The 26,181-nt window shown below is 37.9% G+C and overlaps 1 protein-coding gene across 1 annotated transcript; it reads right to left on the bottom strand.

Annotated features, from left to right (window-relative positions):
* Positions 1-7,894: 7,894 nt before the first annotated feature.
* Positions 7,895-26,086, bottom strand: LOC113278790 (cytochrome P450 71A1-like). The gene is made up of 2 exons (XM_026527538.1): positions 25,670-26,086; positions 7,895-8,104 (listed from the first exon to the last, which is right to left on the bottom strand). The coding sequence occupies exons 1-2, from the start codon at positions 26,084-26,086 to the stop codon at positions 7,895-7,897; spliced, it is 627 nt and encodes a 208-aa protein (XP_026383323.1).
* Between the last annotated feature and the right edge of the window lie 95 nt (positions 26,087-26,181).

Below are 26,181 nucleotides of genomic sequence, written 5' to 3'. Positions count from 1 at the left end.
ATCGTCTCTCTTTCATTGGTTCGAACAGCAAAGATCCTAATGTAGTAGGAGTACTATTTAAGTTGAAAATAGAAGGCAAAATGATTATTACAGTATAGAAGATTCCATCGCTAAAGTGAAAAATGTTACGAAATTCCATGGTAGATTCATATAAAGAAGATTAGGACTAAGTGAAAAGTAAAGTTGATCTTAACTAAGGTGGAGTCTAGTTAATTAATTACTAGTACTTTTTACAGTAGGGTTTAAGGTACATAATGAATTGAATGTAGTAGACCAGTATGAGGTTCCGCGAAATTCTTAAACCAGCACGAGTTTCATTTCCGTATTTGGCGCAGCCACATCGAGTATTATACTCGACGTACGATTTATTAACTTTGTATGACTTTCCAAATGTTTGGTGAGGAAGGGAATAGGTCCGTGTAATAAAATATCCGACTCTCTGCCCATGCATGCAGCAGCCCAATATCGTAGTTTCTTTTTTTTTCATGGTCAGATTCTTAGCTCGCCCCTGGTGACATCCCATAGACAATTGCGTATATAAACTGAACAGTGTTGGAGAAAATGAGTTATTTAATAAATGATTTTTTTGGTCTTGATGTGGTTTGATCTCATGACCTAAGTGTCTAAGGATATTCACTCATTTTTGAGTGAATGAAATGGAACCTTTAGTCCCGCACTGTGGAAAACTAAAGAGGTGTTCCATTATATTACCATGTTCTCATGGATATGTTGTAAAACAATGTGGGTGGAGCGGGTGAGACGAAAAATACATGTTTTGACCGATGCCCATGCGCGTGTACCAAGCACCAAGTTTTTAACTGGATAAATAATTTATTTAAGAGTTTTATTTATGGAAAAAATTCATTTTTTGTGTTTAATTGTTTTACAAGAAACAAAACTCGTTTTATAAGAAAAAACCTAAACCTAACTTGATTTGCAAGTTAATTTTCCTATAAATACAACTCGAAAATCTCTTTTCAAAACACACAAGCAGCGACAATCTCTAGGTCTACTTTTCTTCATCTTCTTGCTTTTATTTTCGTGCGGTGTTTTACTTCCATCCCCGTTGCTGAGTTTAAGAGTGGGTAGCTTGTATTGTGCTAATACAAGTTATATCGGGCAGTCTTATCCTGGACACATCTTCGCACGTTGGGGTTTAGCACTACTTTATAGTATACCCGCGAACTAATGTGTTAAGGACAGCTTGTTGAACATGTGATTTTTCCCTCATCAATTTTTTCGTGGTAGAGTTGTTTGATACGGTTCTTTATATTTATTTTTTGATACATCTAACGTTTCTTCTATTGTTGCAAGACTCCAACAAACAGTATGCACACAAACACGATAGATACGTAGGAGGCCAAATACGAGACCAAAAATACCATATCGTGACTATTAATTCGGAAGTCTGATAATAGTAAACAATTGGAAGGAACCCGAGCAGGAAAAAATAGAAACGTGTCAGAGTTTCCAAGTCCAGGAGAAACAAGCATTTACATTAGTGTTGAACTTCATAAATGAGCCAATCACCAAGTGGTCTGGTGGTTGGGATGCTCCCTCCAACTGCGGAGGTAGGGGTTCGAACTCTGTAATTGCCAAAATCCATTCCAAATTATGGAGTTTGGATGTAGTCCAGGGACCACTAGTTTAGGGTATCAAAAAAAAAACTACATAAATGATGAATATTGGGATGTTTGATTGCTTATCATTATGTTATGTACTCTTTAAATAAAAAAATGGTGGATGTTTGTTTAAATTACTGAACCATGTGTACTATAACATAATTAATTTTCACTGTTTAATAAAAGTAAAACACTGTGAATCTCCCATTTACGGTTCAATATACAATTCGATATCAAAAGAAATGAAAAATGAGTCACTTGGCGGTTCATGTTTTTATACCTTGCATAAACCCTTGAAATAGAGATCCTAAGGACGACATGAACAAATATGTGAATATCTTTTCAATATATAATATTTGTTTCTTCGTGTGGACACGTGTTTCATTAAATTCAACAAAAATCACTCAATAAATTTTTCATTTATTCTTAAACCAGAAACATACGAATAAAGAACGAAACTCAGTTTTTGAGACGGATTGAATAAGATTCCGTAAAAAGAAAATGTCCAGAAAAACTTTTCTATGTTGATGTTAAAATATTGAGAAATTTTCTTACGACACGGTCAATCGATAAGAAAAATAGTGAATTTACATGGGCCCAGATTTAAACACCATCGGTTTGAAAACACTTCGGCTCGTGCATGCGAATTGAACTCGATTCGCACCGAGTCATATAATCTGATTCAAGCTTTTTCCCTTTTCTTCCCTTTTTTTTTTTGACAAAAACTATCTGCAAGAATCATCAGATACAATGATCTCTTATTTGCCGAATCAATACCCTAGAACTAAGCACGGCAATATAATAAAATTTCTTTTCACTGTTTCATAAAAATAAAATCCACTATGAATCTCGGATTCGCGACTTAACATACAACCCTAACCCTTGAAACACATATCCTAATGACAACATCAACGAAAATATGTAGTCAACACGTAATATTTGAAACACATATCCTAATGACAACATCAACGAAAATATGTAGTCAACACGTAATATTTGTACGTTCGTGTCGACGCATGTTTCAATAAATTCAACAAAAATTATTGATTTGCCACTTATTTTTAGAGCAAAAATTCACAAATAAAGACAAGTGTTTCACAATTTTGGAACGAAGAAGGGAATTCAATTTCCTGATGGGATTGAATAAGATTTTCAAGAAAAAAAAAGGTCCAAGAATCCATTTTGTGAAACATTCACTTTGAAGGTGGAAATTTGAGGTTGAAAGACACTTCTTTGGTCAATAAGATAAAATAGATGATCGACTTGTATGATCATATAATTAGCTCAATTTTAATTATCCATTCTAGTAAAGATGGAAGGGCATGGCTTGAAGGAATTCTAAGCAAAAAGGCTTGAGTAGCTAGTAGAATAGTATGTGAGATTGTTCAACTACATGGCCCAGATGGTGAGAGATATTGTCAATGCCACACATAAACATGTGTTCTTGACTTACTTTAGTCTAGTGATCCGTTTTTCACTTTATCAATCACTGTCCCCTCTTTGTTGAATTTGTCTCAAAAATGCTCGCCAGAAACCGAGATTTTATACACTCTCGATACCGACACTTATATTGTAGTGGATTTTAGGGTTTTCGTGTGAGACCTGACATTACAAAAAAAAAAAAAAAAAAAATTCATAAATGTTCAAAATTTGAATTTCAGTTTTTATAGAAATAACATGATTCCTTTTGAGGATGATGCATCCTCCTACGCAAATGCCAAAAATAACCAGTAACACACTAACTTATTTGGGGCAGGAAGCATTTTTCGATCGGAACCGACTTCCTATTCCAAATTCGCTTGAAATTTCAGGACCATCTCAAATATGATACCAGAGGTAGTAGCTAGCACTAGGCAATGTGACTCCCTGGGAGTAGGTGGTTGTGACATAACGATTGAACCCCATTTCCTATCTCACCATTTGATACGTATGCCACAAGGGACTGTTGTTGGAGGGTCCAACTACAACGATTATAAAGAAAACACAAAAGAAATTGGTTCAAATGATCACGTGTTCTTTTTGCTATGAATTTCTTCTTCTTCTTCCCGGGATCTAAATGAATCATTGAACATACAAACTAGCAGTCAAATTTTGACAATACTTCGCTATCAATCAAACAAGAGAGAAAGCAGACGAAAAGACGAGATCATGGGAAATAACCTAGAAAGTGGCAGGTGGTAGCAACGAATACACCCTTGACCCATCCATGTCAAACTTCTTATGAGTGTTGGGCCTATGTTTAGAGCAGATCTTCGTCAAATGGGCTCAATTTTGTCTATGGGTATGGATGCTAAGATACCCGCCGAATTGGGATATATCTTTGTTGATGGTGATTTTTAGTTCAGGGCTAAATTGTAAAACCTTGTATTTAATGCGTCGTCTGCAAAGGGACTGAGCCATTTAAAAGTAATGAGCGCTCGGGCCTTTCTACTCATACGTGTATTGAGCAACTCAGTATATTTATTCAGAATGGTGCATGTAGCAACAATCCCGAACATTTTGTAAACTCTCGCATACATTACTCATTAGTGTATGGTTTATTAAGTATTTTCCTATGCTATGTTCCCCAGTTAGTATTGGTATGATATGACAATTAGTGTTCACTCGCAGCTGAGTAGCACGAATTTCCCGAAGTATCAAAGTTAAGGTTACATGAAATTGCTCAATCGGAAGACGCGCTAACTGCTCTCTGAGAATAAAAGAATTTTGTGTCAACACACATAATTTGTTAAAATTGTTCAATTTTGTGATAACTCACAAGATTCAAATGTTCGGCCTAATTAATTTGCAAACATTAGGCCTTTTGCGCCATGTGCAAATATCTCGTACCCTATTGGTCGAGGCCAAACCTAGGTAAGCTAGGAAATAGATTCGCCATGGAGCTAGTAGGAGCAAAGTCCTACCAGAAAACAAGAAACAAAAGAGGAACTGCGGCAAATAGGAACAATGACAAAGGAGGCGCGGTCACGCCACATAGACGGCCAAATCCGCTCCAATAGGCGCCGCTTGTAGCCGTTGGCCACGCTCCATGTCTCCCTTGCCGGATCTCTTTCCCATCGACCAATCATGTCGCTCTAAATGCGCCACACGCAATTAGAATGAGGCTGGCCCCACATTGCTTGTCGACCCTCTTTCCCATCGACCAATCAGGCCGCTCTAAGTGCGCCACACACATTTAGAATGAGGTCGACCCCACATTGCTTACCGACCCTCTTTCCCATTGACCAATCAGGTTTCTCTAAATGCGCCACATGTTGCTTACCGGACCCCCTCTTTTGCCATCGACCAATCGGATCGCTCAAAACCCGCCACACACACTTTTTAATAAAGTTGGAAGTTGGTTGGTCGATGCGCCTAATTCCATTAGGAGCCTAATCTAGACGGCCCAAGCCAGTCTCCAAAAAATCACGGCCGCACGATTTGGCCACTTGATTTATTAAGCTTAGCCGCTCCTAACGCGCCCAAATAGGCATCACCATGCCACCGCAAGCAACGTGCCAACACCGCTGCTCCAAACCGCGCCTAGTGATTATCGCAGGCGCCATGACGATTGGCTAGCCAACCTGCCAAATCGCTCCAGCGTGCCTATTGACAGGCCATGCCATTCCGCGGTAGCAACATGCCAACGTTCCATAACAGCGCAGCTGCGTGCTAACCCATTTTTCGTCCATGACCAACGCCATAACAAATTCCAATTAGGGTATTCTGATCAGAAGACGACTCTTGTTCTAGTGGCATTAGTCGAAACCCTAATTCCTAGTCGTGGCCTAAATTATGCCGCTTCGGACCTACAACATGCCACAAGCCATGTGAGACTCAAAAAACTCTAAAAATGGCGTCATGTTATGGCAACCCATGGCTATCCTTGCGCCTATGATCGTTCCCACATTATGGCCCTGCCATAATTCCTTTGACGCAGCCATGGCACTATCCGCACAAAAAACATCACCGTGCGGCGGCCACATGCCACACGTGCAGGCACCACTTTGCCGCTACGCCACTGGCAGGTGCCGCCTCGCCACTTAGCCACATGCACCAATATGCCATTGTGCCATTATGCAGGCGCCAAATATGCCATTATGCAGGCGCTGATGAGGCGTCAAACTCACAAAATATATTCCTTACTCTTCTTACACTAACAAGTAGCACAATGACAAGCAGGTTCGTTCCTAAGGGAGAGTTGAGTCTAAGTTGTCGATTAAATTTCTAAAAATATGAATGATGCAAAAACTACAAAACAAATGTGAATGTGAACAATGAGGATGAGAATGATTGGGGGTCTTTCTCCACTAGTGAACATGAATCTTCTTCAAAATACGTTTATTAACAATCCTAGACAAGTTGTAAGTTCAACAAGTCTACTAAACTCCAAAGTCACTTCGTAGAATAAGTTCTCTACTCGTGGCTAGTCAATCAAGCCACTTTGAATAAGCTCTCTAGTGTAACTTAACCAACCGATATGTTCTATTAGTCGGATTGATCCTAACCACATGCACGTAAGTTTGACATGTTAGCTTAGGATTGTCAAATACACATCAAAATCCAAAACATCCCATTACGACGTTGATGTTTCGCTACTTATGATTATGTACTCTTAACAATTACGAATTAAGACTCCAAAATCTAGCATTAGTATTGCAAACAAGTCATCTAATTGGCCACTCAAACAACTTGAACACAATTATGGTCATAAGCACGGTAAAAGACAAGCAATAAAGCATATTGGAAAGAAAGATCAAATTGATAAAATATCAAAACAAGTCGCATAGTTTCAAATATCCCTAATCAAATAAGTATTTAGCTACTGGAGTTCATGACGAAACAAAAGATAAAACTGAACAAGCAAACCAAACAGCAGCAGGTGAATGGATGTTGGTGTAGTGGCGATAATGGCATGAATGACTGATGGTACGGACTGCAACTGTGGAGGTGGTACTGCTGCTTGCAACGGAACTGGTGCTGTTGGAGTTGCTACGAACAGGTTGATGTTGTGGACAGTGAACTCTTCTTGCTGCAGGTGAAGTAGAGGAGGTGATGGTGTGTGCTGTAATGGTGATAGACGGTGCAGTGGAGATGGTAGCGAGCAAGTATGGGTTCAGCTGATGTATGAAGTGATGGTGATGATGGTAGGGATGCAAACCTGGTGGCGATGGCTATGAGATGCAACTGTAGCTGTTGTTGATGGTTATGCAGGTGATGTATGCGATGCAGATGATGATGGATTGTGTATGCAGGTGGAACAGGTGATGGAACGGTTTGGAGAGGAGCAAAAGCTCCTCTCTTTTTGTGGTAAGGGGGTATGAGATGATCCCCTTGCTGTAGCTTTTAGGTGTTCTTTTATAGTTCTCAATCCCTGCAAAATTTAACACCGACTAATGTATATGAATCAACGGCAGCAGACTACTTTCTTAAACTGGTTTCTCGCGCAAAACTCTTCCCTGTTTCCTGACTTATCGGCGAGAAGACAAACCCAAATCCAAACTCATTCCAGCTTCTAAATCTGACCACAATACATGGCAGCAAGACATCTTAGACTGTCATTGCCCATGCTCACAGCACCGCTCCTTTGCCTGGTTGTTTTGCCGGCTGAAATACATCCCAATACTCGACCCAAACTCCATATATCTTCCCTTCAATTCCGGCTGATTTCTTGAGTCAGACTGGTACCCAATTTCTATATTTATCACGATTTCTAAATCCTCTCCTAACCCCTGACGGATTTCTTGCTTCCTCTGAACCTTAGAAAATGACCCACAAAGTTCATGGCAAACCTGGTGGTCTAAGATGGCAGTAGTTCAGCTCTTCTGTCAACCTCAAACATCTCTCTCAGCTGAACTATGAGCCACTGGAACCCATGAATTGCAGCAGAAGAACCTTGATGCAGAACCAGTCACTCAAACCTTTTCTCAAACACCTCGTGTGTGTTCTGCAAACTGTTAATGGCCAAGCATTGGCTGTGTGTTGGAGGTTGCACAAACTCCTTCCCTGCATTTTATGTCACATTTAGAACAAACCCATTCTCATTCAAGACTCAAAAACGCCTCCAACTCTCTCCGTTCATTAACAACAATTCATGGCAGCAAACACTCTTGTTCTTCCCCGTTTCTTCAGTTTAAAACAACACCCAGAACTTCACCAATCTTCATTAAAAGCTCCGTGTGTATCTAGCCAAAGCGAACCTGAATTAACAACCATCGATCCACCGGACCAGAGCTTGCAGGCGTGAGGGACTTGGTGCAGAGCTCATTGGGTATAACTGAGCTGGGACGTGACTAAATTAGAGGAGAAAATCTCGACCTAGGTTTAGTCTGTAGGTTATAGAAGTTGGTGGCAGCCCTTAGCGAACTGTCCGTCTTTAGTGAAACTTCAGATGGTTGTCCCTTATCCTCTGCTGGGCTCCTGATAGCACTTGCCTTTAGAATGACATTCTTTTCCCTTTTGCAGTTGTTTCTTATTCTTTTACTCGAATGACTCCAAAACGCCTACAAAATAAAAACAAAGCGTAATATACAAAAATAGAAGAGAAATAACTAAGAAAAGCAAAAGAAATCGATATTCAATTGATGCATTTTAGACACTTATCAGGCGCCACTATGCCATTGTGCCCTATGTAGTCAATTTCGCTTGTACCGGCCGAAATATCGGCGGAATTTCGTGTACCGGTGTTAGAGCGAAACGAAAACACAAATATCGCGGTACGATATTTAGCCGATAATATCGGCCGATATATACGAAACGATACAGTCCGGTTTTCCCGATATGGGACAGTTTCGGAATTGTTTTGTGAACGTCAGGTCAATTTAGGAATTTTAAGTGAAGGGAAGGATAAAATCCCTAAATCTCATCGAATTTTTGGCAGAAAAATCTTCAGAAACCCTTCTTGGCATCCGTTTTTTTCTTCTTCTTAATGTCAATGGCGAGATTCAATTGATGGTCGATCTGTTAACAAGAGGTTAGGGTTTTGATAGTTAATTTCTTCTTTTGCTGTGATTTGTATCTAATTATTCTTTGATGAATTATTTGTTAAATCTTGATACATCTTGATAAAATGGTTTTCATCATTAACAAATTAGTTTCTCCATCTTAATTGATAGTTCCATTCTTGTTAGATCTAATCAATTTATGTGTGTTCTTTCTGTATGAAACTATCAAACCAACTGTGAATTCTCCCATTTTTCCAATTTGAACTTCATACGACGACTCTTATGTTTTGAATGAACTTGTTTGTTTTTCTAAAATTGATGCATTTTAATGTTGTATAATTTTGTGTGAAACAATATAAATTATAGATATAAATTTAGAACCGATATCTCCCCGATATTTGAAACCGAGATCTCCCCGATACAATGTTGTACCAGTGTACCGGTCCTCAGCCGAGACAAACCGGTATCCGATATTGACTACATTGATTGTGCCATTATGCAGGCGCCACTATGCCATTGTGCCGCTATGCAGGCGCCACTATGCCATTATGCCGTCTAGCTTGCGTGCAATTGATTAGAATAACTAGGTCTTGTACTTTAGACCCACTTAGCAACTTGTTGCACATTTTTCCACGAAACACTCGAGATATCAAACGTGTCACAAAACTGGGGGATACTCATCAGGGTATTGGTCTGGCGATTTACAACGTGCGGCGTGCAACGTGCCCATTACAAGAAAGTGTCAGGAAAGAGCGGACAGTTAAATAGCAGTAAGAGAATAGTGGGTTTAAGGCTGACCAGTTTTCCCTCACAATGGGAACGTGATGGTAAACTGCTTCTACACAACCCCACTTCTCCACTACTTAACTATCTCCACTTCCTACGAGATCAGGGGTGCTCAATGACTTGTATAAATAGGTTTTCAACCTATTTCGGCCAACAGGAGAGTTTTTGGTTAACAACAACACAAGTATCCAGAAAAACACTAAGAACTAATAGCTTACATTCCGCAAGCCAGTTCCAAATTCTGATACAAGTCATAAAACAACCACACCCTCAAAATTCAATATTTTGATCTCAACACCTTCTTCGCTTCCCTCCCTAAGATCAACCTGAAAAAGCGGGGGTCTAACAACACCACCGAATATTTCGCTTAGCAATCTGTATGGACTAACTCCGAAATACTTTGCTAGAGAATCAACTAGACAGTCAGACTCAATCTAGATAAAAGTATCTCAAGGAGTTAATATCTCTCTCTTGATTTAATTTACTCAAGCTAAAAACAATAGCGAGTCTTTATCAAATACAAGGAACAACTTGGACGGTATCAAAGACCAATGTCCAAGTGTTAATCAATGAAATCGACAACCACAAGGTCGGATCTCCAATCGATTAACCTTTAATGCACAATCTGTATTATTTAAATTATAAAGATAAATAATATAATGCGGAAAATGAAATAACACAGACACCAGAAATTTTGTTAACGAGGAAAACGCAAATGCAGGAAAACCCAGGGACCTGGTCCAGATTGAATACACATTGTATTAAGCCGCTACAGACACTAGCCTACTCCAAGCTAACTTCGGACTGGACTATAGTTGAACCCCAATCAGTCTCCCACCGATCCAAGGTACAGTTGTACTCATATGCCTCTGATCCCAGCAGGATACTACGCACTTGATTCCCTTAGCTGATCTCACCCACAACCAAGAGTTGCTGCAACCCAAAATCACAGACTTGATAATAAACAGACCTGTCTCACACAGAAAAGTCTATCAAAGGATAAATCTGTCTCCCACAGATAAACCCTAGGTTTTGTTCTGTCTTAAGATATAAAATCAAGGTGAACATGAACCAATTGATAATCCGGTCTTATATTCCCGAAGAACAACCTAGATTAATCAATCACCTTTCTACAATCCTTCTTGACTACACAAGAGGACTGTCGAGGAATCACAAACAGTGAGACGAAGATGTTTGTGACTTCTTTATCTTGCCTATCGGATAACTCTCACAATCTCAAGCCAATCAATCGATTGTACTCGTACGATAGAAGATGCAAGACCAGATCACACAACTACGATAAAAGTAGTATCGGTCTGGCTTCACAATCCTAATGAAGTCTTTAAGTCGTTAACCTGATTTTAGAGAAGAAAATCAAAGGTAAATGGAGATTGACTCTAGCGGGCGCACTAGTAGCACACAGACGTGTGTGGATTAATTTTGCACAATGCTAGATGTCTCCTTTATATAGCCTTCAAATCAGGGTTTTGCCTTAGGTACAAATCAATACATATTCACCATTAGATGAAAACCTGATTTAGATTCAAGCTAATATTTCTCATCCGTTAGATCGAAAACTTAGCTTGTCACACACACTTGGGTAGACGTTTACTGGGTTTGTGAAAACCATGCCCAAACGTGTACGTGTATGTTGGTTCAACATAGTAACCCAAAAGGTTAACCATATGAGAATTTCATATTAACCTTGTTCTTCTTCACCATAACTAGTTCAATTGACTCAAATGAACTAGTTAAAGGGTTGTTCAATTGCTATGAGATCTTATGTAACTACACAAGACACAATTGAAACAAAGATGATTCGATTCGATTGAATCGGCTCATGAACATTATAGCCATGGTTTGCATAAAGCATTCCTTAGTAATTTAATGTTTCATGTTCAGAGCACATCTTTAGATCATAACCTCTTAAGTTCACAAACAAGTTCGCGGACTTAAGTTAATCGGTTGAGTTTTCCAAACTCAGCAGAATTTCTCGGAAAGAGAACTTCCGCCAGTTCGCGGACTAGGTTCGCGGACTTAGCACACAAACGAGTTTTTGGAAAATCCAGCAGAAATTCTCGGTCCTCGGACTTGGCAAGCCAATTCCACAATTAGGGCTGAACATGGTTTCGGTTTTCCGCTGGAACCGGACCAAACCAGACCAATTAGGAAGAAACCAAACCGAACCATTTACTAATGGATTGGTTACGGTGTAGAAAGTGGAAAACCGATAGTGTTGGTTTTGGTTTGGTTTGACCTCTAAAACCGAACCAAAAACCATTGGAAAACCGATTAATTTTTAAACTTAGTTTCTACCGTCGATTTACAAGTATTAGATTCTACCCATTGATTTAGAGGATAAATAGAAACCTTAAATCTAATATTTCATTATGATACTCTCCCTCTTTCTCTTTCTCCTTCTCTCAGCCGCCTCCCTTCTCCACCCCCAACTACAGCTGCTGCTACTCGACTTTTTTCTTCCCGTCTTCCTTCTTTTTTATTTGTCAATAACTAAATTAAGATATATTATATATATTCTTTTGATCTATAGAATTAGAGTAAGCTTTAACTATTCTTGATATTTATTTTTTATTTTTTTCGTCTGTATATTTGTGTAAACCAATACTATCGGCAACTACGATTTTTTTATCTGTAAATTTGTGTATTTTTTTTTGTTTAACATAATTATTGGTTAACCAAAAACCATTGGGACAAACCGAAACCAACTGGAACCATTTGGAAACCGAACTAATGGTTAATGGATTGGTCTGGTTTAGATTTTTAGAAACCAATAGCATTGGTTTCGGTTTTGGTTTGGCTAGAAACCGAACCAAAACCGACCATGAACATCCCTATCCACAATCCTCCCGATTTCTCTTGATCAACAAAGTTCGAAAACTTCGGTTCAAGGAATACATGGTTATGTAATCTAAACTCTCATTTAAATCATTGAGACATTCTTAGAGGACGCTATGTAGCCGTTATTGACAGACCGATTCACGTCAGAGCAATTCTCAAAGTGATTGAAACTTTTCATGACTTTCATCACTAGGTGAAGATAAACTTGATCAAAGCGAAACGCTTTATCAACACACAATTTCGAGATAAAAGATAAGCAATGAATGCTCAGCTCGAAATGTCAAACATGTATGATCTAGTCTATGTAGCATACGACTTTAGTCTCATAAGAAGTAGGAGATAGAATAGATAGACTTTTGAGTGATAGATAAGCTCAAGTCTCCACATACCTTTTTGTTGATGAAGTTCCACGGTTCCTTGTATAGATCTTCGTCGTTGTATGATGAATCGCCATGAAGTCCTTGAGCTCAACTAAACTTTTCTATCCTAGTCCGAGACTTAGCTATGTAGGCTAGAAATCAAGACTCATAGTTTTGATCACTAACATTGACAAACATGCTTGAGATAGCAACGCATACGAGGTTTACCGAGCTATGCTCTAACAATCTCCCCCTTTGTCAATTTTAGTGACAAAACTATTAATACATATGAAATACAAAAAGATAAACTTTAGTGGCTCCTATTCCATAGTCTAATCTTCAACGTTCCCTGAAATCTTCGTCCTTCCAAGTACTCCAATGATCGCAAAGGTTGTAAGTTTAGCATCACCGTTGTTGAATATCCATAGCTATAACAATGAGAGAAATCGAGATTCTCAATCATTATTATACAATGTCATAGTATTATTATGTAATATCAAAGTCCAATTGTATCACGACTTTAACAATAATACTACGGTGATATGTATCACTCCCTCTTAGTCAATACTCCATATCGATCATGGAAACCACTCCCCCTTACACAATGATCCGAAAACCATATGTATTTATAGTGTGAACTACATTATTTCTCCCCATGTTTTTCAATAAAATTGGCAAAGGTACAAGAACGGGATCATAGTGAAATTTTCACAAGAGACATTTCATAGACTAAAAGAAAAATACATACCAACTTAATTTAGATGCAATCATGAAGCTGAATCTAAATGCATTCGTCAAGGAGTTTTAAGATACAAGATAACCCCTATAAAATTCCACAGCCGCACACCCCGCAAGATATTACCATTAAGCACAAGTTCAAAAGAACTCTCCCCCATTTGATGTCATTCCCTAAAGAACAACAAGAGCGACCTTAATTTCGAAAGAAAATAAGGATTTTTTAATTGGACACCAAAAACCATACGAATGATTTTCTGTATCCAAAGCTCAACCAAATTAATCACAAGTAAACCCGTGATTAATTCAATTGAAAACGCAACTAAATCAAACCACAAAAGTGATCAATTTAATTGAAAGTGCTCAACATAAGTAAACTTACGGAGCTACGACTAAGGTAATCATACGGAGATGACTAACTTAATCGTTCACATACTCAACATAAGGAAAACCTTACGGAATATACAACTGCATTAACCAATAGAACATGATTAGTATAGTCGTTCATATACTCAACACAAGAATTTGTGGAATATATGAAAACTAAACTAGATTAATTACAAGAAAACCTATAATTAATCTAATTGGAATACAAACAACCAAACTAATCACCGAAGTAATCAATTTAATTTTTTTGGGCTCAACATAAGAGAACTTATGGAACCCCGACTAAGTTCATCATAGAATATGACAACCTTAACCGTACATGTACTCGACATAAGAAAGAAAACTTATGGAGTACAAACTAAATAACCAAACTGGTTGATTAATTTAGTTCCTAATGCTCGACATATAACATCTTATGGAACAACCAACAAAGCCAAGGTAAATCGACTTAGTTGTAAGGTGCTCAACAAAAGACACACAATGGAGCCTTCACGGTAAAAAATAATAAAATGGATCAATGAAGATCAATACCGTAGATAACATACAAGGATCCATTTTATTTTCCATCATAACGACATAATAGACTTTATCCTTGTCGAACAAAAGATATCATCCTATTTTCCATCAAATACATGACTTCATAGGCATAACTTTTGTAATTGTCAAAAGTCCATTCTTCCTTTCATCAATACGAATACCGATTCAAAAACGACTTTACTTTTGACCGCAATATGGGATCTTCAAGTTCACGGACGTAAACTATACATATCCCATAAAAAATTGCAATATATAAAACCATAAAGATTAATACTGCAAAAATCATCTTCCAAACAAAACATGAAGATGAAAACGTTGGCAATAGCTGTGTGTAAATACAATAGTGGCTATTTCAAACTCTAGTAATCCTTCTCAAAAAACAAGAATAAATTCTCATAAGAAGTTTCATAGGCATCAAGAGAAACTCATAATGCACATATAAGATGATTTGTCCTTAGAGGGTAGAATCAATCTTTTCCGCCCGGATTTACACAAATAATAGCTACCAAAGGCATATAAAAATATTTTCTTAACAAAGAAGAACATACAAAGTCATTAACGACCATGCACCATAGTTCGCATAAAATGATTGTGAACATTCAAGAATCCCATAGTAATGCGTGTTACTGCCCATTCTTGAACTTCCTTCTTTGTGATTCACCAACAACATTCTTGTAGAAGCTACAAATGATCTTAGAAGAGTACTACTCCACGAATCCAAGTGCCCAAGTCCAAGAGAAGTGGAACAAGTGCAACGAAACGGAGCAAAAAACTCAAAAATAAGAGACAGGACAAATACCAATCTTAACTAATCCAAATTCAGAAATTCTCATCTCCATTTTGAAGATAAATCAAAGAGAAAGAGAATTCAAAAAGAATGAGGTCATTCCGAGTTCGGACGAAGAAATTACGGCCAAACCAAGTTTACCGAATATCGACGTCTACAGGCAAGTATGCATACGGGTTTGCAAACGAATTTTCATAACTTGGAGCAGTTTTGCAAACTGGGTATGCGAACTGAAACCCCTGGATGTTGATTTTAAATGATGGTAGCATACTTGGTATGTGTACCATGAAGTCCAAACATCCCGAACTATTATTTTCAAACCTGAACATTTAAGAACCTTAAACACAGATCAAGTTAGGTAGAAAAGAACGATAAGAAAGGTATGTGAATCATTATAAGTTCTCTAAGCAAATAAAAGCACAAATCTTTCTCAAGTTTATAGACATACCTTTTTTAGATGAATCCAATTGAATTCTACAGCCTTACCAAACATAATATGTGCGCCCCAGTTGTTGTGCTTCCCTCACTGTATACATAGCAGGGCATTCTTGGTGAGGATGCACTTTCAACACACTCAAGTTGTGTTGAGGTGAACAATGTCTTTCTAACCACAAGTGACTTTTGGATTATCATGAAAGAGATCACTTTTATAACCTTTCACATCCAAATCCATCTTCCCAAAGAACTCTTTAAGTTCCAGCATCATGGATACTGCTTTCTCCATAGTCATGGAACTTTCTGGGAGATCATTCCTTTTCACACTCAAAACATCATTGACTTTCTTTGGTATCCACTTTTGAGTGCGTTTAGGAATGACCGAAACCTTCTTCCCATTACTCTCTTCAAGATTTTCCGGAAGAGAATTGGATTGACTATTCTTTTGCAAGTTAGTCTTTCTCCAATTAGGAGCATCAGATCTTGTATTCGTATTTACGAAGTTATCCTTTTGATAACCATTACGATTGTGAAAAGGATTCGTATGACGTTTATAGGCAAATCTAGGTTTATCACAACACTGATTCCTTTGCCTAAGGGTTGGACAGTTACAACCTGTAATGTTAAGAGGATTAGTCTTAACGTATGATCTTGGTTTCACAACTTCTGTGATGCCCAAACAAGATCATCATGAAGTTTCTAATTCCTTATACGGAAACGACATCTCCTTTCCAGGTGACCTTTATTTCCGCAACAGTGGCAAACATAAGGAATGTTCTTACCTCGATCTGTATGTGCTGACTTTGGAGGTTGATATACTTTGCTCTTTCGAACCTTAACTGCCGGTGAAGGTATTTCACTTTTTCCATCAGTGGAAACCTTTTTTTGAGAAGTATCACTAGCCTTGACAAATTTTGCCTCTTTGCTAATACTTGGAGCATCTATTCCCTTATAGCCCAATCCTCGTGTATCACGATGATTTTTACTTGCTCCTAGCATAGTGGTTAATTTGCTTGAACTAGTATTGAATGTTTTCAAGTCATCTTCCAACATCTTGACTTTATCAAGAGCAGCAGCTAAATCAGCCTCAAGGTGTTTTTCTCGAACGAGACAAGCACTTTCTCTATCATCAAAACTAATTTGTTGAGAGTTAAACCTTGCTTCAGATTCTACAAGTTTCTCTTCCAACAAGAAGTACTTTTGATAAAGATTATCACATTCAAGTGACTTCATACGTAGGTTTTCCTCAGAATCCTTGAGGATCGATTCGTTATAACGATTCGAAAAATAAACACCTGCGTAACATCTTCTCAATTTCTTGTTTTCTCGACAGAGAGGAGTCAGAAGAGGTGTGACATGAGAAGTTGTAATCTTCTTCATATTCCACGAATCCAAAAACTTAACATACTCTGAGACTTCCTCATCAACATCTCTATCAATATATGAATCACCTTCATCAGAAAGTTCATCCAACTGTTTTTCTAGGAGAGTTTCCCAATCAACAGTTTTTACATCAAGAGAATGTTTAAATATTGACATAGATGTGGCAGTTCTCTCAGGTGAATCCAAGCTTTTAGAATCATCCGGTAATTTCTGAACTGGTACGTTATTAGAAATAGACTCGTCCATAATCAGATCGCTACAAACACAGACTTATAAGGTCATTAACGTGTTTGCCTGCTCTGATACCAAATGAAAAAGCGGGGGTCTAACAACACCACCCAATATTTCGCTTAGCAATATGTATGTACTAACTCCGAAATACTTTGCTAGAGAATCAACTAGACAGTCATACTCAATCTAGATAAAAGTATCTCAAGGAGTTAATATCTCTCTCTTTATTTGATTTTTACTCAAGCTAAAAACAATAGCAAGTCTTTATCAAATACAAGGAATAACTTGGACGGTACCAAAGACCAATGTCCAAGTGTTAATCAATGAAATTGACAACCACAAGGTCGGATCTCCAATCGATTAACCTTTAACACACAACCTGTATTATTTCAATTATAAAGATAAACAATATAATGCGAAAAATGAAATAACACAGACACCAGAAATTTTGTTAACGAGGAAACCGAAAATGCAGAAAAACTCCGGGACCTAGTACAGATTGAATACACACTGTATTAAGCCGCTACAGACACTAGCATACTCCAAGCTAACTTCGGACTGGACGATAGTTGAACCCCAATCAGTCTCCCACCGATCCAAGGTACAATTGTACTCTTACGCATCTGATTCCAGCAGGATACTACGCACTTGATTCCCTTAGCTGATCTCACCCACAACCAAGAGTTGCTGCAACCCAAAATCACAGAATTGATAATAAACAGATCTGTCTCACACAAAAAAGTTTATCAAAGGATAAATCTGTCTCCCACAGATAAACCCTAGGTTTTATTCCGTCTTAATGTATAAAATCAAGGTGAACAGGAACCAATTGATAATCCGGTCTTATATTCCCGAAGAACAACCTAGATTAATCAATCACCTCTCTACAATCCTTCCTGACTACACAAGCGGATTGTCGAGGAATCACAAACAGTAAGACGAAGATGTTTGTGACTTCTTTATCTTTCCTATCGGAGAACTCTCACGATCTCAAGCCAATCAATCGATTGTACTCGTACGATAGAGGATGCAAGATCAGATCACACAACTACGATAAAAGTAGTATCGGTCTGGCTTCACAATTCCAATGAAGTCTTTAAGTCGTTAACCTGATTTTAGAGAAAAAATCAAAGGTTAATGGAGATCGACTCTAGCGGGCGCACTAGTAGCACACAGACGTGTGTAGATTAGTTTTACACAATGCTAGATGTCTCCTTTATATAGGCTTCAAATCAGGGTTTTGCCTTAGGCACAAAGCAATCCATATTCACGATTAAATGAAAACCTGACTTAGATTCAAGCTAATATTTCTCAACTGTTAGATCGAAAACTTAGATTGTCACACACACACTTGGGTAGACGTTTACTGGGTTTGTGAAAACCATTCCCAAACGTGTACGTGTATGTTGGTTCAACATAGTAAGCCAAAAGGTTAACCATATGAGCATTTCATATTAACCTTGTTCTTCTTCACCATAACTAGTTCAATTGACTCAAATGAACTAGTTAAAGAGTTGTTCAATTGCTATGAGATCTTATGTAACTACACAAGACATAATTGAAACAAAGATGATTCGATTCGATTGAATCGGCTCATGAACATTATAGCCACAGTTTGCATAAAGAATTCCTTAGTAATTTAATGTTTCATGTTCAGAGCACATCTTTAGATCACAACCTATTAAGTTCACAAACAAGTTCGCGGACTTAAGTTAATCGGTTGAGTTTTCCAAACTCAGCAGAATTTCTCGGAAAGAGAACTTCCGCCAGTTCGCGGACTGAGTCTGCGGACTGGGTTCGTGGACTTGGCAAGCCAATTCCAAAATCCTCCCGATTTCTCTTGATCAACAAAGTTCGAAAACTTCGGTTCAAGGAATACATGGTTATGTAATCTAAACTCTCATTTCAATCATTGAGACATTCTCAGAGGACGTTATGTAGCCGTTATTCACAGACTGATTCACGTCAGAGCAATTCTCAAGGTGATTGAAACTTTTCATGACTTTCTTCACTAGGTGAAGATAAACTTGATCAAAGAGAAACGCTTTACCAACACACGATTTCGAGATAAAAGATAAGCAATGAATGCTCAGCTCGAAATGCCAAACATGTATGATATAGTCTATGTAGCATACAACTTTTGTCTCATAAGAAGTAGGAGATAAAATAGATAGACTTTTGAGTGATAGATAAGTTCAAGTCTCCACATACCTTTTTTTGATGAAATTCCACGGTTCCTTGTATAGATCTTCGTCGTTGTATGATGAATCGCCATGAAGTCCTTGATCTCAACTACACTTTTCTATCCTAGTCCGAGACTTAACTATATAGGCTAGAAATCAAGACTCATAGTTTCGATCACTAACATTGACAAACATGCTTGAGATAGCAATGCATGCGAGGTTTAACGAGATATGCTCTAACACAACCCTTCTCCTTCACTTTGTTACCGAAGTAAGACTGGAACAACCATTTTTTGGTTTAGGCCAGGATTGTACAGATTGATGTCCCGAATCTGTAGTGCATTTGTTTAGGTTCAGATTTGTTTCTCAGCGGCACACCCAAATTTACCAAAACCAGCAGAATCAGTTTTACCCCAAAACAATCTTAAACTAATAGGGGGCTACAGAAATTCGAGTGTACATTGTACCAAGAGGATATGCTAGAAGGAGGCAAAACGACGTAAAGTAATCTTAATATATTTGTCCAGATCCTAATTGGCTTTTGGTTTTATCACTTTCATTCCATTTTTTCCCTTTCTCAACATAACGATGGTTAATTCATCTCCTTTCCATCGTAACGACAACTAATTCATCTCCTCTCAACCGGGTTCTTCTCACTCTCCATCATTTCTTTCGTTTGAAGAAAAAAAATGCCGATAAATTTTTCAGTAATAGTATTCGAAATTTTTATCGTTGATTGATCTATTTGTATCAAACAGACTACGTACTTTTAGTCGCCATCCTCGTATGATGAGTATTGTGACAACTTTTCATCTATGAAAGTAACACTGACCATGTCGTCATGGTATTTATCCATATATCTTAAATTTTAGAAGAGTCTTGAAGTTTATTTAAGAGTTTAGTAAGTTGGGAAAGTTAGATAACTTGGGAAGTAAGTTTTTGATATTTTTGTCAAGTTTAGGATTTGTTTAGGAAGAGTTATTTATATAAAGTGCTCTAAAGACGAAAAAATATAGCTTTTTTACCCCAATTGCTTTTAACTTTATCTGAATCCAGTGCTAGTCTTGAAGATGAAGTTAGTTCAATGGGTCAGGCCACAAGCATCTGTTGGTCCCGTTGCAAATATCCTCACAACCACGTGAGTACAAGCGTTCTCCTAATCCTAAACTTGTTGAAAGGTTAAGAAAATGTAATAACAACCTAGCCGCCTCATTGGTTGCAGAGATATCGATAACCCTGATTATAATGTTATTTAGAGACCCGCTAAATTATGATGGCATGCTAGGAAAGACCTTAGGACAAGTGTTGGGCTTGATGCTCGTGAGATAAATAGTTGAAACTTGAGTTAACTGTAGTGTGCTTGTGGTTGTGTCCAGGATGTTTGCTCGCTACATAAGGATATAACGCTTGTTGCCAGGTCAGCTGTTTCTTGTGTTGAATACGAGACTTTGGACCAACAATGGGTGTTGGTCTCGTAATTGAGACGAGATTTAATATTTTCTTTGGTTCAAGAATTTATACTCAAGCAAGGCGAGATGTTGTTCTTTGGATGAGAGCAAGGTTTAAATGGTTACGTGCAAGGTAATTAAGACTTTATGTGCTTGCATGATGCAAGCCTAAGCCATAAGGGGTCTAAGTAATCTTCATCTGCGACAACGACGGTGGGTTTGTTTCCTCTTAGACGATGCCAAAAGATATCGGTGCAAAATTTATTACCTCAATAATTTTTGACATTTGTGTAGGATGATTAAATCTCAGCTATTAATCAATTTCCCTGGAGATTGTAGATGAAAAGGTGTGGTTACCTTCTAAGTCACTCCGACCTCAAGTAAGAAAAGAGCTCTATGCATATGAGAAAGAGCTGGAGTCAGGAATGTATTGTGGACCTTAATTTATCTAGTTTTGGTTGAGATTTGTAATTATCCAAAAAAAAAAATTAACTGGCTTTGGTAATATTTGTATCCACACTGGTTGGTTTTTATTTTATCCAAATTTAAGAGCAGTTCCTATGGACTCAACAAACTTGAAGTTTGTTGATTTTGCTCCCACTATGGACTCAACAAATATGAAAAATGGATGTACAAACAAACAAATTTGTTGGTTTGTTGAGTGAGATAGAACATGTAGCGCGCGCATGATGAAAGAGCGGGCGAGATTGGTATCAACGCGGGCGCTTGTCCCAAAAATGCTAGAGCTTGTCAATCAAACGCTCGTTTTTACTTCACACGCCAGCGTTTTTACTTCACACGCCAGCGTTTTTGCTGAACACGCCGCGATTTTAGTAAAACCGCCAATGGCTGAATCTGGACGGCTGAAAACTCTTGTTATCTAACGACTCTAATTTCTGAGTTCTATAAATAGTCCTCATTTCAAGTCTAAATTCACACATTCTACACATTCTTCACTCTCAAATCATCTACAAAAATGCCTCATTAGAGTTCGTGGTGTTAGATTCACTCAACAAGAGGATTTAGCTATTTGCAGAGCCTACGTTTTTCACACACAAGATGTTGCCGATATCAGTAGGAATGTATCCCAATCGACGTTCAGGGAGAAAGTTTATGAAATTTTCGTCGCTGAAACGATGAAAATTAATGGGCGTGATTATCACGGATTGGCGCATCGTATCAATGTAATTAGTTGTAATGTATCGGAATTCGTCGCTCAACTAATGGAGAATCACAAAATAAGCTCAACGGTGATGCCGAACATGAAGTGGAACCCAGAACTCTAGAGATGTGGGTAGCATCTCATCGCGGTCATCCTTTCGACTTCCATGCTTGTTTCAATATTCTTAGGGTGCTCAACAAATACAATCCCTACATTGCCCTAGGAATTCCACCATCCGCTGAGAATTGACGCCTATGTAGTAGTTGTTTTAATCTAATGTATTTCTTTTATTCTCATGTATGATGTGGTTGTTTAATGAAGTATGTTTTTATTTATGATATTGATGGTGCAATGTTTAATCCATGAAAAATTTAAATTACTTTTATGATATTGATGGTGCAAATGTGAAGACATCCACATGTTTGGTTTTAGATAATCTTAATAACACAAAATAAACAGCAAACTAAATAACATGATACCATAGTGAATCGATTTGTCCTTCAACTTCAATCAGTTCACTCCACCAAAAAGCACTTAGGACATTCCCAGAAATGCCTTCCATATGTGTCTTCTTCATAAGAAGTCCACAAATGCATAAAAGTCTTGCAACCGAGCTTTGAGTAGTACTGATTCTCTGTGGACAATGTTTGTATTCGTGATCTCCATATCCACAATGCTTGCAGTGTAATAACTCCTTCTTCAATCTGGATTTAAGTTTGAAGTTTTTGCAGAGTGTTGCAATCTTTTCTTCTTCTTATTCTTTTTTAATCTTCATAGCATCATCTAGCATATGCGGTTCCTCTGGACAGTTGGGATCTTGACATTGCAAATACCTGAGCTTTTCCGGTTGTGATTCTATCACCATTTTGATGCGTGAACAACCTTCCCGCAGACACTTTCAATACATCCAAGGGAATCGCATAAGACTGTAGTTATCCATGAAACATAATGGACAAACCTCTTTTGCTTCGACACATAATATTTGCTTCGCTTTGCCTTTAGAAAACATGGTGGATGTTGAGAAATAAATATGTTGGTTTGATTGAGAATAAAACTTAGTGTTGTATTTACAATAAAAAAAATAGGCGTTGGTAATACAAATGGGAGGTTTTAGTAAAGTCGCGGTTTCATTAAAGTCGCTCGGTTTTACTACAAACGCCAACTCCTATGGTAATTCAAACGGGCGCTTAAAGGAAAGACGCGCAGTTTTACTACAAACGCCAACGACTAAATTTCCAACATCTCGATTTTCTTTCTCGACCTATAAATTCCATTCTTCCCATATCCAAAATCACATCTTCTTCTTCTTCTTCTTCTTCTTCTTTTTAATCTCTCTCACTCTGCAGAAATGTCTGTTAGAAATCGTGGTCCCAAGTTTACTGAAGAAGAGGATATAACTATATGCAAAACATATTTTTTCATAGGGTAATCACTGGTATGGGATCCCAAGACGGTTCTTTTTGGGAGAACGTTTTTTCAATGTTCGTCTCACTGATGGGAAACCTAGGAAACCGAGATGCTCGTCGATTGCGTGCTCGTTTTCAATCTGTTAGGCTTGCACTCCAACCATTTTTTGATCTTGTAATGGAAATTGATCGAGAAAAACTCATCGGTGTAACTGAAGAAGAAGTGATCCAAACAACTCTTGATAATTGGGAGGAAGCTCATGGTAAACCTTTTCGTTACGAAGCGTGTTTTAGAATTCTAAAAGATGGTCCATCTCAAGCACATATGTACTGCACTCGAATACCTCTCCTGATATTTACAATGGAAGAAGATGTTACTCATGTTCGATCGTAGTTACATCGTATGATGAGACCAATGAACAATGACTATTTCTGGGAAAGAGTATTGGGATATTTTGTAGCATCGCGGAACGAAACCATAAGAAACAGTAAGAACCTAGAACTAAGAATTGCATTCATCACTAAGGAAGTCAAACATTATACGGATGTTTTGTGGATGGTTCACCGTAGCAATTCTGGATTATCCAGCGAAGAACTGGTGAGTATTTTTACCTCTGTCCTCATGGACTCAACTGGATCATAAATATCTGAACTTATCTGTTATACAGAAAACCATCGCTCAGACCAAGTTTACTGAAGAAATCGGAAGAGAGTTTAAGCATTTTGAATGCTATGAACTCTACAAAGAGAATGTCGTTGGATTTGATGTAGTTTGATGTTTTTGTTGTGGTTTATTAAAATGTAGTTTGAGATTATTTGAAAGTTCAAATTGTAATAAATTTCGTTTAATCTGAAGTGGAAATCTCTATTTTAAAATCTAAATATTTTCATTCATTGATGCCAATTCTTTTACAAGATATAAACTTAAGCAATAATCAAAAGTACTAAACAACTTCAATAAAAATCAAGTACAAGTTTTGGCTTCTTGTTTATCTTCATTTGACGTATCTTTCATTCAATGCGCTCTTTGACAATTTCGCCTTTGTTTTTGAATTTTTTGTTGTTAACTGTCAAAACTGGAGCTCTTCTTTGCCTTTTAGCAGAACATTTTCTTGGAGCAACTTCAAAAACTTGCACTTCCCTCTTATAATTTTCAACCTTTTTAAAACTCCCACATATCTTAGAAACATCAACTTCTAGTTTTGCATCACAAAAAAGTGTGATCGCCTTTTCAGCCGTTTCACCAACAATAAACTAAAAAACTGAAATAGATTTTAGAAGAGAAAATTCAAGATAAGTGAATTTTGGTGTGAGTGAATTGTTTGAAGATGATGGTAATTTATAGAGGTAAAAAGTGAATTTTGAATTTTAAAAAAACTACCCGCTGGCGTTTTTGCTACAAACGCCAACGGTATACGTTCGAGCGCCGCGTTTATGCTATGAACGCCAGCGCTTGTTCTTTCAACGCCGGTGATTTTTCGTCCAACACCAGCGTGTGTCTCAAATTCTGGCGCTTAATGATCAACCGCCCAATACTTTACCATAGTGGAAAAACATGTTTGGCCATCCACCTGGCTCAACAAAAGTTTTCATTTAACAATTACCATAGAAATTGCCCCAACAACTTTTTTGGTTGAATGAATCTGCCGGGACATAAATGTATATTGGGTCGGTTGCAAATATCCTCTCATCCATGTGTTCTGATTTTTGAGGGTGGACGCAGCACCCTTTAGACTTAGTCTTATGGGCTAGATTGGAGGTGCTAGATTAGCACTTAAGTGTTGCAATTCAAAAAAAAGTGTGGCAAAAAAGTTAACACTAGTTCTCTCTCCTACCAGTTGCTAGCATGTGAACTAGCATGCTAGATAGTTACGTTGAATGATTCAGCGCCTGAAAAACCACCTTTTCGCGGAATGGTTCAGCGCTGAGAAATTTATTTTTGATCTGACGACTGAGATTTGAAACGCTGAACCATTCATCGCTGGGCGCTGAATGGTTCATCGCTGGGCTGACGTGGACTGCTAATCTAACTGCTAGATTAGCACTCCCATAAGACTTAGGAGATAGTCCTGACTGCTAATCTAGCTGCTAGACTAGCACCCCATAAGACCAAGTCTTAAGGCTTAACCCTTCCTTGCTTCAATTTTCTATTCAAAATAGTGCAAGAGACATATTATGAAGAGCTAAAGACTAAGCGATTTCTTGTCACATCATCAATTAGCTTATACTCACTGTCATAGGTTATAAAAATTGGAGTACCCAAATCCTAACCAAAAATAAATAATAAAATCATACAGATGGGTATCACACAAACCACCCATATAATTACATGCATATATATATATATACATGCATACTTAGCACACAATGTAGTTTTCTCTTAATTAAGTTTATCCGAATGATATATATACTTGATAGGTACGTACAAGCTCAAGTGGATATTTCTTATGAATAGTCAGTCCTGGAGATTCCTCCATGTTTAGGTCTTCCTTGTTTAATCCTTCTGGTAATTTCCATTCGAAATCATACAATATATTGGCAAGGACGAGCTCTATCAGCACAATTGCCATGTTCATTCCAGGACAACCCCGTCGACCTCCCCCAAAGGGTAAGTATTCAAAATTTTGACTTCCGGAGAAATCAATGGAGCTATCTTTGAACCTTTCTGGCAAGAATTTTTCCCGATTCTGCCAGTACTTTGGGTCTCTCCCGGTTGCCCATGCATTTATTAGGACCGTTGTTTTTGGGTATATATCGAATCCATCGATCCTACTGTGTTTCATGCATTCCCTAACCAACAAGGCATTTCCTGGGTGTAGCCTGAAAGTCTCTTTAACTACCATTTTTAAGTAATGTAAATTATCAAGGTCTGATTATTCTGCCTTTCCTTTTGATCCCATGTAGCTTCTAATCTCTTCTTGAACTTTCATCATTGCTT

The sequence above is a fragment of the Papaver somniferum genome, chromosome 5 (genome assembly GCF_003573695.1).
Source record: "Papaver somniferum cultivar HN1 chromosome 5, ASM357369v1, whole genome shotgun sequence".
NCBI classification, from domain to species: Eukaryota; Viridiplantae; Streptophyta; class Magnoliopsida; order Ranunculales; family Papaveraceae; genus Papaver; species Papaver somniferum.
This window is presented reverse-complemented; position numbering and strand designations above follow the sequence as displayed.

Bases quoted from the DNA above. Each gene is read 5' to 3' on its own strand.
- LOC113278790 (XM_026527538.1), bottom strand. From the start codon at position 26,086: ATGGTAGTTAAAGAGACTTTCAGGCTACACCCAGGAAATGCCTTGTTG. The intron at 8,105-25,669 runs GTACGTACCTAT...TTTATTTTGTAG, and splicing joins AGAAATATCCACTTGAGCTT to GCGTTTTGGAGTCATTCGAG.